At 45.8% G+C, this 16,832-nt stretch overlaps 1 protein-coding gene across 1 annotated transcript in view; it reads left to right on the plus strand.

Annotated features, from left to right (window-relative positions):
- LOC311245739 (C-Jun-amino-terminal kinase-interacting protein 4) overlaps positions 1–16,832 on the plus strand; it is a 96,051-nt gene that overhangs the window by 66,072 nt on the left and 13,147 nt on the right. The window contains exons 15-24 of the mRNA XM_084335703.1: positions 2,040–2,180; positions 3,061–3,193; positions 9,117–9,203; positions 9,490–9,537; positions 9,663–9,804; positions 10,262–10,304; positions 10,809–10,889; positions 10,996–11,063; positions 11,191–11,339; positions 11,918–12,089. Of these exons, the coding sequence (XP_084191829.1) occupies positions 2,040–2,180; positions 3,061–3,193; positions 9,117–9,203; positions 9,490–9,537; positions 9,663–9,804; positions 10,262–10,304; positions 10,809–10,889; positions 10,996–11,063; positions 11,191–11,339; positions 11,918–12,089 (1,064 nt within the window). The remainder of the gene's footprint in view (positions 1–2,039; positions 2,181–3,060; positions 3,194–9,116; positions 9,204–9,489; positions 9,538–9,662; positions 9,805–10,261; positions 10,305–10,808; positions 10,890–10,995; positions 11,064–11,190; positions 11,340–11,917; positions 12,090–16,832) is intronic.

A 16,832-nucleotide genomic window follows, 5' to 3' on the forward strand; every position in this document is an offset into this window, starting at 1 on the left:
TTTCGGTGTATACTATGTCCTGCAGTCTCTGTGGTGCTACTATATTTACTTCTAAATTTCTCCAGGATACTGATGCTTGGGGTTCAAACCAGGTTGTCAGTGGTCTTAAAGTGTACGCCTTAAAATAGTGGAAAAAATTTGGGATTGCCATTCCTCCGTCGGCTTTGTTTCTCTGTGCGGTGGATCTTTTTATACGTGGTGGTTTGTTATTCCAAATAAATTTATATGCGGAAGAGTGTAATTTTTTCCAGTAACCATCTGGAGGGGGTAACGGAAGCATTGAGCTGATGAAGTTGATTCTAGGTAAGACGTCCATCTTAACTATTGAAACCCGTGCCTGTACTGAGTTTTTAAGTTTTGACCACCTGTCAAGGTCGTATTTTATTTTATTTTGGATTTCTATGTAATTGTGTTTCACCGTTTGGCTTATGGTAGGGAATACTTCAACTCCCAAGCATCTAAAGTGTTTAACCATTGGTATTTCTTCTGGAAGACTTGTATTCTTTGCAGGGGCGTTCAGTGGAAGGAAAGCCGACTTTGGCCAGTTTATTTTAAATCCGATAGGTCGCCAAAGTCATTAATCAACTTGAGAAGATGAGGCATTGCGGTGTTAGGGTTTTGCATGAACAGTATTACGTTGTCCGCATATAGACAAATTTTGTGTTGTGTGCCCTTGATTACGATTGGTTCTATGAGTTGGGATTGTCTTATATATTGTGCTAAAGGTTCTAGTGATAAATCGAATAGTCCGGGACTAAGAGGGCAACCCTGTCTAGAAGAGCGTGATACCGGAAATATTCCGGAGGTGATTATACCTGTTGTAATCATGGCCCATGGGTCTTTGTATAATACTTTAATCATAAGAGGCCTCGATTCTATGGTGAAAGAAAGAAGCTTTGGCATTAGTAATGGTTTTGCTGAATGTTAACAAGAGGTTGTTACATTGTGATATGTGTCGATGCCAGCAGTGAGGCGTGACTTTCTATACTTCCTCTCAGCCGCTCTCAGGACCTGTCTTTGTTCTCTCACTGCATCCGTCAGCCATGGACTGGGTGGGGAACAGCGGGCAGGTTTCTCAACGAGGGTACAGAGCTTGTCGAAGGAGGTTGCAAGGGCTGAGAGGAGGGTGGAGGTTGCCATCTCTGTGGGGAGAGCAGAGAAGGTGTCACTCAAAGGTAGAGCGGATAGTATGTCAGAGGAGAGGGTGGAGGGGGATAGGGAGGGCAGGTTGCGTCTGAGTGAGACGGTTTGAGTTGGGGTGAAGGCCTTTCGGTTAAGCATGAGAGTTAGTGAGAAGGATATGAAGGAATGGTCAGATACATGCAGGGGAGCTACCGTGGTGTTAATAATGCTGGAGTTATGGGAAAATATGAGATCCAAGGAGATGCCTGCTTTGTGGGTGGGAGGCATGGCAGTGGGAGTCAGGTCAAAGGATTGTAGGAGGGCGACCAGCCGACCACTGTGTCCGACTGAGATGAGTCAGGCAGGTTGAAGTCGCCCATTAGAAGGAGTGGGGTACCATCTTCCGGTAAGGAGCTTAGAAGCATGTCCAGCTCATCTGGGAAGTGATCGAGCGGACCTGGAGAGCGATAGAGTGTAACAATGGTGAGATTGAAAGGATTAGAGACAGATACTGCATGATATTCGAGAGAGGAGAGTGACAGTTCTGGGAGTGGTGTAAAGTTTGTAGCCCATGAAGAAGATGTCATGAGGGCAGTGCCTCCACCCTGTCTGGAAGGTCGATATGTGTGAGTGAAGTTATAGTTTGTAGATAATGCTGCATTTTATTACATATTAATATGTAATTGTTTTTAAATGATTACCTCTGTTTAATTTTTTTTGCAAATTTTTATATATTTTTTAATGTATTTTAAAATGTGCTCTTAATTATTCTGATTGTCTGATGTCTTTATATTTATGAACGCACTGTGATACTTGTGAATGTAACATCTCGACGGCACTGTAAATTAGTTTAACAACTATTTATCGAGTATAAATAAAGATTGAATGAATAGCAACTGTCTGTCTCTTCACTCCAGGTTCAACCGCTTATTCGGCTTGTCCAGGGACACCTTGATCCCGCCCCCTCGTCTCCCGCCTGTCCTGCCAACGTCCCTGTCACCTTATCACTCACCGCTGGGGTCTCCCCGCCCACGGGCTGCCAGTCAAACTCACACAGAGTAAGCCGTGCCAATCTGACGTTTTACAATCAGAGGGCAATTATTAGCAAATGGACTGTGTGTTGCTTTCAGTTTAGCTGGTCGTCCGCACTAATACACATTGGCCGTATTAGGGGGTGGGAAACTGATGGGTGGGGATCGGGCGTTGTGGACAGCGACTCCTACAGGTCGGTTGGTGCGCCTGCGCAGTGGAATCAGGAAGTGTCGGGGGCAGCGTGAGCCTCCCACACGTTACTCCTCGCCACTGAGAGATCGAGCTGTGCAGGTGAAAAGATGCGACTGCTGTTACCGCAAGTACCGGAGGGGACTTGTGCTATGTATGACTTAGTCCACATTGCAGCCGGCTTGTGGGAGGCAAGAAACAGCGTCCGTGACAGGGGAGGGTTGAATTGGATGATACGAAATTGGGATGGGAGAAAATATAGAAAATGGGAGAAAAAGTGGATAAAAAAAAAAAAAGCAAATGGACTGTGTGATGGTTTAAAGAAGTGGTTTTCAAACTATGGGTCCTGGTGGGTCACAGGATGTGGGCAGAAAGAAAACGTCTGTATGAACAGAATGTACTGTGATATGGATTATATATTGATATTTTCACTTACAACTTTGAGTTGAACTTTTTCCCTCTCATCCCATGACCCACATGGCCCCCGGCCCCCCCCTCTCTCTCTCTCTCTCTCTCTCTCTCTCTCTCTCTCTCTCTCTCTCTCTCTCTCTCTCTCTCTCTCTCTCTCTCTCTCTCTCTCTCTCTCTCTCTCTCTCTCTCTCTCTCTCTCTCTCTCTCTCTCTCTCTCTCTCTCTCTCTCTCTCTCTCTCTCTCTCTCTCTCTCTCTCTCTCTCTCTCTCTCTCTCTCTCTCTCTCTCTCTCTCTCTCTCTCTCCAGTGCTACATCCGCTGCTGCTCTCTCTCCACGCGTCAGGAGGAAGGAGATCTACAGAGAGATCCGCTCCCACGTGTGGGAAACTCTGGGAAGACGTCAGCTCCACGGCTGGAGCATGCCGTTATCACACACACAGGTAGTACACACACACACACACATACATACACACTCAGATGAGTACACACTGGCAGGGGGTAGTCTGGGGAAGGGGTTTAAATACATGGCCCGGTGTTAGATCCACTTGTCATCATACTTCAGCCCAAAACGGTTAAATAATAATAATAATAATATATATATTTTTTTAAAGCGCTTCTCAATAACCCGAAGTCGCTGACAGTAGGCAAAAACAAAGAACCACAGGGAAAACGGGGAACAATATGAATGCACAGGAACAGGTAGGTTTTGAGACGGGATTTGAAGGTGGAGAGTGAGGGAGAGTCTCTAATGAAAGAGGTACAACGGCCATTTAGCGGGTAGTGAAACAAAACCCTGCAATGAATTCATGTCTGCATATAGATTTTCTTTTGCTGTTACCACTTAAAGGGGAACTATCTTACTATTTCTTTCACTATTTGGGCAATTTTACACAATTCCTGTAAGATTAAAAAAAAAATTAAAAATGCATTGTTTTGTATTTCTAATCAAGTACTCTAAACAGCATTTTTTTTTCACTTCAAGATTTCAAGCTGTTTTGGGCTGGGCTCAGCCTCCACCCATACTCGCAAAGCGCTTTGAGTGACAGTCACCAACCAACTTTACATCCAGCCTGTTTGAAAATACTAGAATCCAACATAGTCTGGTGAAAACGCACCTTATGTTATGGATAGATCATCACCGTTTGTCCTCTTCATAATAATATTCAATAGTTCGCTCTAGGCGATCGCCTACAATCGCCAGTACTGGAGCACTGCGGACTAGACGGGCGCCTAAAGGGTCTACTGTGAGAACAGTACCCGGCGGAAGGGGTGTTCGGTATGCTGTGCACCATGTCACAACCTCAACAAACCTGACCCCTCCAGCGGGGTCGAGGTTCAAAGGAGAGGCCAACACAATTGGCAGATGTCATGAAAAATGCGGGGCAACACTCTCGGGCAGACGGGGTCAAGCCCGGCCTCAACCCGAGAGTCGACTCTGCTACCAACACACCGGAGAACCAACCACCTCCATATGTTTAGTTTAACAGGAGGCGGTTGTTCCCTTAACCCACCAAGAAAAACCTAGAAACAAAGTGTTTCAGTTTTCAAAGGGTTAACCCAGGCCAACAGGTCGACGGGAACGAGTCCGTATCCCATGGCCGGAGGGAAATCCCGTGACCCACCCATCCTAAAAGGGAGTGGAACCAGGGAACCCCCCCCACCTTCCCCCTCCCTGTGACGCGCTGCCCCTCAGCCGACAGGGAAAACTGACAGGCAGGAGGTCCCACCTCTCGGCCAATCAGTAAAGGGGGGGGGGGTTTATCAGCCCACCCCTCATGACCCCTCACCCCTGATACGATGCAACGACAAAGCAGAGCCATGACACCAGTCATAGCGTGCTACATGAAAGCGCATTATACCTGTTGGGGTAACAGCTTCACATTCTGCACGCCAGCCACAGACGATGACCTCGTCTGTGCGAAAACTGGTTTTATACATGGCTTCAGGCTCATGTGCGAACTTGCCACCTGAATTTTTACACCTTTACCCTAAAGTAAGAAAAACACAGACCAAGACAGGGGCCAAGGGCCCTGGTACAAAAGCTACACATGTAACTTCTGTAGGCCAACACCTAACCCAGTTGTGGATTCAAAGCCACATTTACCTAACGTGAATACGATACACACAACCCTCCATCACAACAAAAAAGGGCAAAAAGTTCACTCTCACTACTGTAAGAGGAACGCCGTTTTTTATGATGAGAGAAGACATAAGTCCTCGATTAAGTGCTGGTCACAGGCCTTGCTAAGTCTACATGACAGCGACCAAACAATTTTCAGAGAAAATTGCCTCTCTCTAAGCAAGAGCACAACCCCAGCAGAATCTGAGGGATTTACACCGTATCCCCAAAAATATAGTGAATCAACACACATTTTGTAAACAAAATCATATTTGAGGGGGGGGGGGGGGGCGGGGGCAAACCAGGGAATAATTTCACCCACCCCTCACCACCTTACCCCTGATACAACGCCAAAATATGTAGAGTAAAAGCTTTACATCATGCACGCTAGCACAGCCGAAGACCTTGTTTGAAACAGGTTTCCCACAGCTCTGCTTATGTGTGAAAATAACTTGCCACTTGTTATTTTCATCATTACCCTCAAGTAAAGAATAACAAGCTAAGAGAGGGACTCAGCCCTCGATTATATGCCACTATGCACAGCATTGTAGGGTAACCCAGCCAGTTGTGGGCTCAGCCACGTTGTCTAAACGTTACATGAAGACACACAACTTCTCATCATACAACAAAAAACCCAGTTCATTTTACTCACATAAAAAACAATGCTGTTCCTAGGTAGAGAGAAAGGCACAAGCCTTGGCCAACGCTAACCCAAGCTATACAAAGCGACCAAGACAATTCTCACACAGCACACGTTGTATCTCCAAATGTAGTGAAGTAACATATGTTTTGTAGACAAAGACATCGTTATTAACAACATTCGGGAGGGGAAGGAAGGAAGAGTGGGGTAATGTCCATTGGACATCTTACCTGCACCAAGGAACGCAGGACGAAAGGCTGCAACACAGGTTGGTCCACCACGTCGACGAAGGCCTCTCGCTGGCTAGGCCAGAAGAAGCAATGGCCAGAGCCTCGCTCCGGCGTGACGCCCCCCTCCTGCAGCCGGTCATGGTGCAGGCCCAACGACATCTTCTGCCAAAGATGATGTCGTAGTCAGAGTGCCAGGGCCTGCTATTCTCACGGCTACGCCAATGGTTGTAGCACAAGCTAAACAGCTAACTCTAGGCTAACTGATAGCATCAAGCTAACGTTCCCAGCCGAGCGCAGCCGGCAGCTAACGTCGTAGCTAAACAGCTAACTGGCTAACAGTTAGCTCATACGGCTATCGCTAGCCACTAGCTAACGCAGAAGCAAGCTAAGCGGCTACTACTGAAAACTGTACAACGTGAGAAAAGCAATACAAGCCAACACTTCAGACAGCCGCTGTCTTTTCCTCTTCTTATGCGAAGAAAAAAGGGAAAAAGGCAACACACGTCCCTCTTCAGAACGGTGTTTACCAGACACAGCGGTGTCGGCACCAAGCCCCTCGTGGGCTATAGCCGACCTGAGCATGGAGATATTCTCATAACGAACACCAAGCTCACCTCCCTCGCACCGGGTGTTTTTCATCTTGAAAAGCGGGGCCAGCACGGCGACAGTGGGTATCCGTTTGTCCAGAGACCCGGAGAATTGAACCGCAGATTCGGAATCACGGTCCCAGGAAAACAAAGCTACGACTTCACTTGAGGAGGAGCTAATGTTATTGTGGGGCATCAAACTAGAACCCCCTCCACGCCGCTAAGGGGCAGCGAAAAGGATCCTAGCCTGGAGCCGACCTTCCTAAGCTGTGTAGTTGTTCCCCCCACAACCGGCAAGACCACCCGCATTTCATTGTATACCTGTATGCCGTGACAATTAAAACTCTTGACTTGACTTGACTTGACACACCTGGCGCCCCCGTCGCAAAAAACATAACCCGCCCAGAGAGGCCGTCAGCCCTCACACGGCCGATCGCCTCCCAAGCAAAGTGTCCAGCTGCAGAGCCGGAGGCAATGCCGGCAGGGATTGCTCAGCGACGCAAGCCCCTAATGCGAAGCGCCGGTGGAGGTCAGAATGATCATCATCTTCTAGACACTCCGGTGTCAAAGACATTATCGCTGTATTTCCTCGAAAAATTGTGAGAGAGAAAACAAAGATATAATGTCAACGCAGCTCCTTTTCTCCAATAACGTAACTCCTTTCCAATAACTATTTCGGCATCAAACTAAAGTGGTGTATACAGTCACTTTTCGGTGGTGAAAATAGGGAAGGAGCTGTTAGTATGGCCATGACCCCGCTTATGTAGAGGAGTGGGTGTGGCCAGGCGGATGGGTGTGTACATGTGGAGAAAATTATTCAGTATTAGATTGATAAAGGGATGTGGTTTCACTAGAGTGCAGAGCGTAAGCTATACGATAAAATAACCAATGGTCACAGGAAAACAAACTCAGAAATGTATTTATAATAAAACAAAAGATTATTGTGCCCTAATGATAAGAATAAGCGCTCAATGAAGAAACCCAATCCCAGTGACAAAAGTAAGTCTGACATGCCTATAGACACTTATACTATGGAACTATACACTGAATGTATTATTTACGTGGCCCATGACAGCCCCCAAACAGCATTGCTAACTTCAACAGACCCACGCCCCTTTTGTGAGCTTAGGTATTTACAATACAGATCCTACATACCCCTACCACATGGCCCCTAATGGCCACCACAAACCAAACATGTAGATAGAGATAGGCAGTGAGAGCCAGCACATCACCAGGCTTATCAAGTGGGTACCGACCTTAAGAAAGGCTAGTCTTACAGTCTGACTATGCCTCAAAGTTGCCGTCGCTGAACACAGTGGACACGATGGGTCCCCCATCTACCCACTGTTTTTAGGTTCTGGGGAGATTCAGATTCAGATTCCTTTATTGTCACTTATTTCAGTACTTTACAGCAAGAAGAGTGAAATTCTATTTATTGTGGTCCCTCGACCACAGCAGCTTCCAATAATAAAAAATACAATACATTTTGCATAGAATAAAATAAGATGACTAAAATAAAGATTACTATATACAGTTGTAAAAGGTGTGCAGTGCAATACAATACATTTAGCATAGAATAAAATAAGATGGCAGCACATCATCATAAGAAGCCCCTATCAGGAATTCTATATGATTTTCCTCCATACTGCACAGGTCCTTCCAGCTAAGCTTCCTCTTCTCTACACTTCCCCAGTTCATCCACTGTCCCTGCTTAGCCTGAGCCACAGCCTTGGTCCACCTCACTACTTCCTCTTGTTGACCTGTACCTGCTCCACTACCAGCTGCCTGCTTTACTCCACACTGGCTTCCCTGAGCTGAGCCCTAGGCCCCCAGGCCTTGTTGAGCTGCCTCTGCTTCCTCTACTCCCCGTCTTGGGTTCCATGTCCTCCCTCTAGTTGGATTTGGGACCATGTTATTAACTACTGTATCTTTGCTCCCTGATAACAACTCTGTTCTCACCTTCCCATACTAAAACTCCTCTGTTAAGACTAGTTACTGGTAGCTGAAGAATGCCTTTCCCTTACAATGCCACACTACTACTAATACACCATGGAACTCAACTCCTAGCCATTTCCTAATATAAGAATTAACCAATCTCTAAAGCCTTTACACTTTTGATATTGGCACTTTATATATTGACAATGGCCACATCAATGTAGGGAATAAACCAAACGGCAAACACCATAACTTCAACTTGCCTGGAAACCCTGACTTCTCTATTCTTCCTATCCCCTCTACAACATTTTCCTAGGTTGCTTTATCGGTTCACTGTCATTCAACTCCCCATTATACCACCTACCCCAACCTTTCACTGTCTTGTCCCTTATAGATGGAATGTCTTCCCCATCTACGTAGAACCTTCTCTCTACTACCTTCCCTCTGGTCAATGAAATGCTTCTCGACCTTTCACTTCTACACTGTCATGGGCACACATACCTGTCCAAGCTTATAAGCATTTCCTCTTCCAGAAAATGGCACTCAGCCTGTTTATTGAATAGGTATTCTTAAAGGTATATTATAGTTTATATTTTGCTGTAATTTCACATACCTCTCTTTTCCTCATTGTGCCGCCTGGCATGATTTCTTTGACGATTCTCTCGCCAGGGGGCTTTCCAGCGCATTCTCAGTGAACGCACAACTTGCAGTTTTTTTTTTGTACTACATGTTGTCCTAAAACGGCCGTTGTTCCCCTTTAACGATAGAAGAGACTGAACGAGAGAGACACACTGACACATTTTTATCAACTTATTCATCACTGGTCTCTTGGTTGTTATTTTTTCATCACAGGAATCCTCAGAACCCATTCCTGAGCCCAAAGATGTGCCTGTCCTTGTGCAGCTCAGACTGCTGGACCAGAGGGACTCTACAGCCAAGGTGCACTACCACACTGGTCTGGAATCAGTAGGCTAGAGTAAAGATATTACAGCCATGGTGCACGTCACTACCACACTGGTCTGGAATCAGTCGGCTAGAGTAACGATATTACAGCCATGGTGCACGTCACTACCACACTGGTCTGGGATCAGTAAGCTAGAGTAAAGCTATTAACAGCCATGGTGCACATCACTACCACACTGGTCTGGGATCAGTAAGTTAGAGTAAAGCTATTAACAGCCATGGTGCAGTTGAACATATTTCCTAACGTTCTTCTTCTCTGCAGCTGAGCTGTGCTGTAGCAGTCCCACCCGGGATCTCAGGGGAGGCCACGGTAAGGTGATCGTGATCTGGCCGTTATTACCACCAGGCACCGTGCGGTCCAGACATAACCACTATTGTAGGAACAAGTCATTGCATGTCAAACGCCATAACACCACGCCTTCTCCCCTGCTGTAGTGTTCTGTGTGGGTGGTTTCTGGCCCCGCCTCCAGCAGTGACATCACAGTGATTGATCCAGCACGGTCCAACACAGTTCTGGATCAGTTCAGCCTCCCTCCCACCTCTCCTGCCCTGTGCATCTGTGCCGTCCCCCCCATGGGTCAGTAGGAGAAACGTTTTAGGGCAGCTGGCTACTGACGTGGCCCGTCTGTTAGAGGAGCACCGACTATACGAGTACTGATCCGAGTGCTTCTGGATTATACGGACATTGATACTGGCAAATGTTCGTCCGTTATAAAACAATTATGTGCATTTGATTGTCGTTGTTCAAATTGAACTGCCAGTTTACAATTACGTCCCGGGACAGTTTCATTTGCCAAGGAAAATGAACATTACATAGGAGCTGGATTGGCTCTGATACTAGTACAGATAGGCTGCTGTTGGTGCACATCTAATTTTATGTCCCATTTATTAACCTCAAACACCATCTAGAAATAACAATTTACCTCACTCTTACCACTCACTACCAGACACTGTGGGTAGATGTACTCTGGTGGCACACTGCCGCTCGGTTGGACTTTGCTTTGACACATTCTGTTGTGCCTCTTCCTTTTCAGGGGACACCTCGGGAACCGTGTGGATCGGAACTCAGGAAGGAAGGTAGGACCTGCTGAATAAGCAGTGAACTTGAAGAAACAACACGACTTGAGCACACCACTTGGAGAGACTTAATGGCAAAACAATCTTTCTGTCTCTCTCATTCTCTCTCTCTCTCTCTCTCTCTCTCTCTCTCTCTCTCTCTCTCGCTCTCTCTCTCTCGCTCTCTCTCTCTCTCTCTCTCTCTCTCTCTCAATTCAATTCAATTCAAAGGGGCTTTATAGACATGGGAAACATACGTTCACGTTGCCAAAGCCAGTGTTAGAACAATCAAAACTTGTCAAAAAATATGTAAAATTTAAATTAAATGTAATATACTGTAGGCCTACTAGACTAAAGACATGTGTGAACAGAGCTGTGTCACATTGCACATCTCTCTCTCTCTCTTTCTGTCTCTCTTTCTCTCTTTGTCTCTCTTTCTGTCTCTCTCTGTGTGTCTCTTTCTGTGTCTCTCTCTTTCTGTGTCTCTCTCTCTGTGTCTCTCTCTCTGTCTCTCTTTCTCATTAGTGTGCTGGTACACTCGGCCTCCACAGGCAGGAAGCGCTGTCTACAATCTATTTCTCTCTCAGAGGGCATTCATTCACTCACGTGAGTTCTGATGTCGTGTCTCTGTGTTTTAACTGACGGAATTATATATATAAATAATATGTATGTAATGAGATGTTTTTTCAACTTTCAAATCTTTATCTTACAGGTATTCACAGGGTCAGGTTATAGCCGGATTATCTGACGGGACGATAGCATTTTTCTCTCACATTTCAGGTATTGTCCTTTTTCTTTCTCAGTAGTATCTGACTGTGACCACAGTCGTATTTACACATTAGATCGCTTAATTTGTACGTACCCCAAAGTTGATCCTTGGTGACTAATCAATACTGTGATTTGACAGGTGGCTGGGATCTCCAATCGCACAAGGTCATGCCCCTTGGATCCACCCCTTTGCAGCCTATTCGCTGTTGCCTAGCAAAAGGCGACCGCTTATGGGTTGGGTACTGGAACCGCGTGCTGGTTGTTGACATAGAGAATCACAAAGTTGAGGTGAGAAACGGAAGAGGGGTCACTATACTTACTATTGACCTATCTCAAGCGCCGCCCTCTTTTCTTGATCCTACAATCACAACTGTTGCTTCCCTCAGACAAACTTTTTTGAAATAGGTAAATTGTTATTCGTCATTTTACCAGAAATGGTCTAGAGGGAAGATCTGCCGCAAGTAAATGAGGCTTCATGGCAAAACAAATTATTGTTGTAGTTATTTCAAACCTTAATGTTTTTGCATTGGAGTTAATGCTGTCTCAATATCAACATCCATTCCCAAAAAGAAAAGATATTCTGACGTTTATTCACTAAGCACAATGGCTAACCAGCTGGGGGAGGGGTAAGGCTCTCTAAACAAAGATTATTATTATTTTCAGAGGAAAGTACACATATTTAATATCTATGTGCCTATTGTATGGTGATAAGAAAACCACTCTTTAAAATAGATTTTTTTTTTTTTTAATGACTTTAGTGTGAATCTCCCATTGATTAATTGTATACTTACTGTGCTTACAGCACCCTCTCCTGGCAGAACCAGAGTGGCTATTCTTATTAAAGGCTCTTTAATCTTACCTTGCAGAAAACATACTCGGTCTCTGAGCGCAGCGAGCAGCAGGTGCGCTTCCTGTGTGCTGCAGGAAGCGGTGTTTGGACGTCCTGTCGGCTTGACCTGACCCTCAGGCTATTTGACTGGTCCACTGGACGACCTCTGCAGCAAGTTGACTTGACTCCTCTGGTCACTAAAACACTAGGTGGGCACAGTGACTGATGTTCCTTCTGTCAAGGGGGATTTAAAAGGATTGAGGGGGGTTGGCATCCCACTTGTTAGCCCGGTATGTAAAAGATTACCCTTGTTAACTACACATACTGTAAGGTTTGATTTGTGGTAAGATAAAGAAAGGTAATGTCTGCACACAGAATACTGCTGTCCTGCTTTATTAGCCTAAACACACAACAGATAAAACATTAAGAACAGGTTTCTTATTTACAATGTCGATCTGGTCCAAAAGGCCCCAACAGGAGTACAAATATACATATACATACATATATATATATACATACATATACACCAATAACAAAATATAAACACAGTTAAGAATCATACACATAAGCAAATAAACAAACATGTGCAGCATGTACAAAAGAAATAAACGGGAGGATTAGGTGTGTGTGTGTGTGTGTGTGTGTGTGTGTGTGTGTGTGTGTGTGTGTGTGTGTGTGTGTGTGTGTGTGTGTGTGTGTGTGTGTGTGTGTGTGTGTGTGTGTGTGTGTGTGTGTGTGTGTGTGTGTGTGTGTGTGTGTGTGTGTGTGTGTGTGTGTGTGTGTGTGTGTGTGTGTGTGTGTGTGTGTGTGTGTGTGTGTGCATGTGTGCGTGCATGTGTATGCAAACAGATGCGTGTGTCTAGGTGCGAGTATGAATGAGTGCTTGTATGTTGTCAGGGAAGTAAGAGCTGTAAGTTTAAGGGTGTCTTGAAAAGCGTTCCAGTCATAAGCTGCTGCAAAGTGAAAGGAGTTTTGACCGAAGGTGGTCTTTAATTTGATGAGTTCGCTTGATCTTGTGCCGTAAGTGCTATGAGAAAGGTGGAGCAGGGAGGAAAGATAAGGTGGGGTCTTGCCCAGGATTGTCTTGTAAATGGAGTGGAACCAATGTTGGAGTCGGCGGGTGTGGAGGGAGGGCCAGTCAACCAGTTTGTAAAGTTCACAGTGATGTGTATTAAAGGGTGCATTGGTGGCAAAGCGGATGGCAGAATGGTGAAGAGTGTCCAGTTTGTGTAGAGCCGTCTTTGAAGCCATTTTATAAATGACATCACCATAGTCGAGGATGGGCAAACAGTCATCTTTACAAGGGTGAGTTTTGCGGAGCGTGTGAAGAAAGCTTTATTACGGAAGAGAAATACCAGTCTGGCTTTCACTTTAGACTGAAGACTGTTAATGTGAACGGAGAAAGAAAGGGAAGAGTCCAGCCAAAGCCCTAGATATTTGTAGGACTTGACAAACTCCAGTTCGGTGTCATCAGCGCAAAGAATCTTGGGGGGGGGCTGGGGGTTCTCTTTTTGCGATCGAATAAGATGCATTTGGTCTTTTTAGTGTTAAGTGCCGAAGGTGGAGGTTATGAAAGGACTGCTCGATGGAAGTGAGACTGTCTTGAAGAGTGGAGGCCGCGGAATGGAGAGAAGGGCCAGAAGCATAGAGGATGGTGTCATCAGCATAAAGGTGGATCCGAGAGCTGCCTGCAGCCTTCGCCACATCATTAATATAAATGGAGAACAGGGTAGGACCCAAGATTGAGCCCTGAGGCACCCCTTTAGTGATGGCAAGTGGCTCAGACAGGATATTCTCTGTCTTGACCTGTTGGATCCGGTTAGTAAGGTAGCTGGCAAACCAGTTGCAGCAGGTGGGGGATAAACCAATGCTGGAGAGCCTACCCAGAAGGGTCTTGTGGTCAACTGAATCGAATGCCTTGGCTAAGTCTATAGCTTTATTAGCCCAAACACACAGAATACTGTTGTCCTGCTTTATTAGCTCAAGCACACGTAATACTGTTTTGCCCAGGAAGGGCTTCGCGATCAGGCGAAACATTGTTTGTTTGATACAAATTATTGGATAGGACGGAGTGTTGCGTGGGTCCTCAATTATACAAACAGGAACCTGGTGCACTTTGGGACGGGTTAGATCAATTATACAAACAGGAACCTGGTGCACTTTGGGACGGGTTAGATCAATTATACAAACAGGAACCTGGTGCACTTTGGGACGGGTTAGATCAATTATACAAACAGGAACCTGGTGCACTTTGGGACGGGTTAGATCAATTATACAAACAGGAACCTGGTGCACTTTGGGACGGGTTAGATCAATTATACAAACAGGAACCTGGTGCACTTTGGGACGGGTTAGATCAATAGCAATTAAGACGTTTAAGTTGGTCTCCTTTGTAGAATAGCTCAATATGTAGCCTTCCTTGATTTGGTCTAATAAAGCAGTATACAGTATGTACTAGGGCTGTCTTAAATACTTCGAAGCTTCGAAGCTTCGTTCGATGGCACAAGCTTCGAACATTAAAAAAATAATCGAAGTTAAAAAGAAAAAAATCAAAAAATGTCAAAAGATTTTTTTTCAACATTTTTATTTTTTTTTTACTTCGGTGTGTGTGTGTGTGTGTGTGTGTGTGTGTGTGTGTGTGTGTGTGCATGGGGCCATTGGGTGGGGCCGGGGGACAAATACACTGGAGGAAAGGAACCCAGCTCAGCACTGCCCAAATTATATCATCACTATTGCCTGTTTGAAGGATATCATCCTTGTAACTGAGGGGTACAATTCCCTGACTGTATTGTTAGATATGATATTTAATACCACTACCTCATGTACTTTAACTTCTGGCCACCCAGTACAAGATATAAGTATGATGAACACTTTCCCACCTGATGAAACGAATCCACACAAATGTACCAAATCGAAGGTTTAATACAGCAAAGGGTGTATACAACGATCACTTAATTACATTTATGATTTGAAATATGAAATATGCACTTTTATGGCAAATGAGTATTCGTAGGTAAATCAACATTGAATGTCCAATCTCTGGTTACGCAGGGAGTAAGTATACAACCTGGAATATTTAGGAAAACGATAGCGATGGTACTTAGATGATTATAGCTGGATACACTAAGGGGGGGGGGGGTCCCGCTGGTTGTAAGACAGTAGGAGGGGGGGGTTAGAGAAGCCGCTGGCGGTATCCCATCTGGCCGACGGTGTCTTGGGAGAATCCAAAGTCTTGGACACGGTGCCCACAGAACCTCGGACCGCAGACGAATACAGCTGGACCCTCTGTGGACGGTAGCTGCCGGTCCACAACGGAGAGACGTGAGGCGACCTCAATGGTGTAGAGCGCCGTCTCACCTGGAGTCCTCTCCGGGGGGTAGTTCCAACACTCCGCAGTGTTGGCCTTTATCCATGGAATAATCAAAGCACACAAAGCATAATCCAAGCCGTGGAAGGCTCGCCGTCGTCCGGGTAGAGTAATCCAATATACAGGTCCAGTCGCTCTTGGCCCGGAGCTCCTCGGATGCAATCACCACTAGGGGTCTGACCAGCCTGGTTAAGCGTCCAGATAACGTCAGGAACGATGGGGGTACTGATAACTTTAGAACTCTAACCGAACGATGCACCATACATAAATAGACTATTATTAGCTTAATAGAATACGTCCAACTCGACGGTATAGTGCCAAACTATGACTATTCAACTATTAATCTACACGATATCTCAATGCCTATTCTGGGCCAAGTAGGCCTTACTACACCACACGTGCGTCGTGGGGAGGCTTTGCGTCTGTCACTCTGTTGGAGGGTAAAGAACTGGACTAAAAGAAAGTTCTACTTTACTTGCGCCATATATATATGCGCTATGAACAAATAGTACCATTCGTATTTCGCCCGACATATTCCTGCGCGGAACCGAGGCTTGCCACGACATGTTAGGCGGCACGATTGAACTTGGACCTAGGGGTATGGCAACCTGGCGCCAGGTTCTCGTCCAATGGTAGAATGAAACTATTATGGGCTGTTTAGTAGACTAAAGGGATATTCAATGCATATTGTACAAGGAATATACAGGGGATATCAAACGATATACAAATACAATTAAATATATATATATAAATAAATATACATATTCGGTTTAATCTGATCCTTCACAACAGCCGCCCCCTAATTAGTCCCACCTAATTAGCTAAGCAGAGACAGATTAACCGCACTGTCTACCACTCAAGGTCCGCTGTAAGGGTCAGTCAACTCACAAAGTCATGGGGTCATGGTCATCATCGATAGTATCTGGGAGTCGGGGCAGTTCTATGAGCCTCGCCACGGGACGTGTGTAAGTGCGCCCTTGGACGAGTACTTCAGCTGCTCGGACCTTGCCATCGGCACCGGTGATCACTTTGCTTACGCGGCCAGCCGGCCACATAGCTCTGGGTAGTGACTGGTCAATAATCATGACGACTGTTCCTTCTGTCAAATTGTCTCTCTCTTTTACCCACTTCTGGCGGGTCTGTAGAGACGGTAGGTAGTGAAGTAGGAAGCTGCTCCAAAACTTGTCAGCTAGTACTTGGCTGTACCTCCACATTCTTCGGCCGTTCGCTTCTTCAGGCCTGTACATTGTCTGGGGTAGCGCGGGGTCCAGCCGCCCCATTAGGAGTGTGTTGGGGGTGACTGGGTCGACATCTGCTACATCACTGGAGACGTAACCGAGGGGCTTTGAGTTCAATACTCCCTCGATCTCCGTGAGGACTGTCATTAGGACTTCCTCCGCCACAGTCTGGGCTCCGAGTACGGCGTACAGGGCTGTCTTTATAGAACGTACTTCTCGTTCCCAGGTTCCACCGAAGTGGGGTGCGTTCGGGGGATTAAACTGGAAGTCAATCTGGGCTGGAGCGAGGTGGGTCTTAAGTTCTGGGCCCATAGCTTGGAAGCTCTCTCTCAGCTCTCTTTCTCCGC

The sequence above is a fragment of the Notolepis coatsorum genome (genome assembly GCF_963971535.1).
Source record: "Notolepis coatsorum genome assembly, chromosome: 19".
Classification (NCBI taxonomy): domain Eukaryota; kingdom Metazoa; phylum Chordata; class Actinopteri; order Aulopiformes; family Paralepididae; genus Notolepis; species Notolepis coatsorum.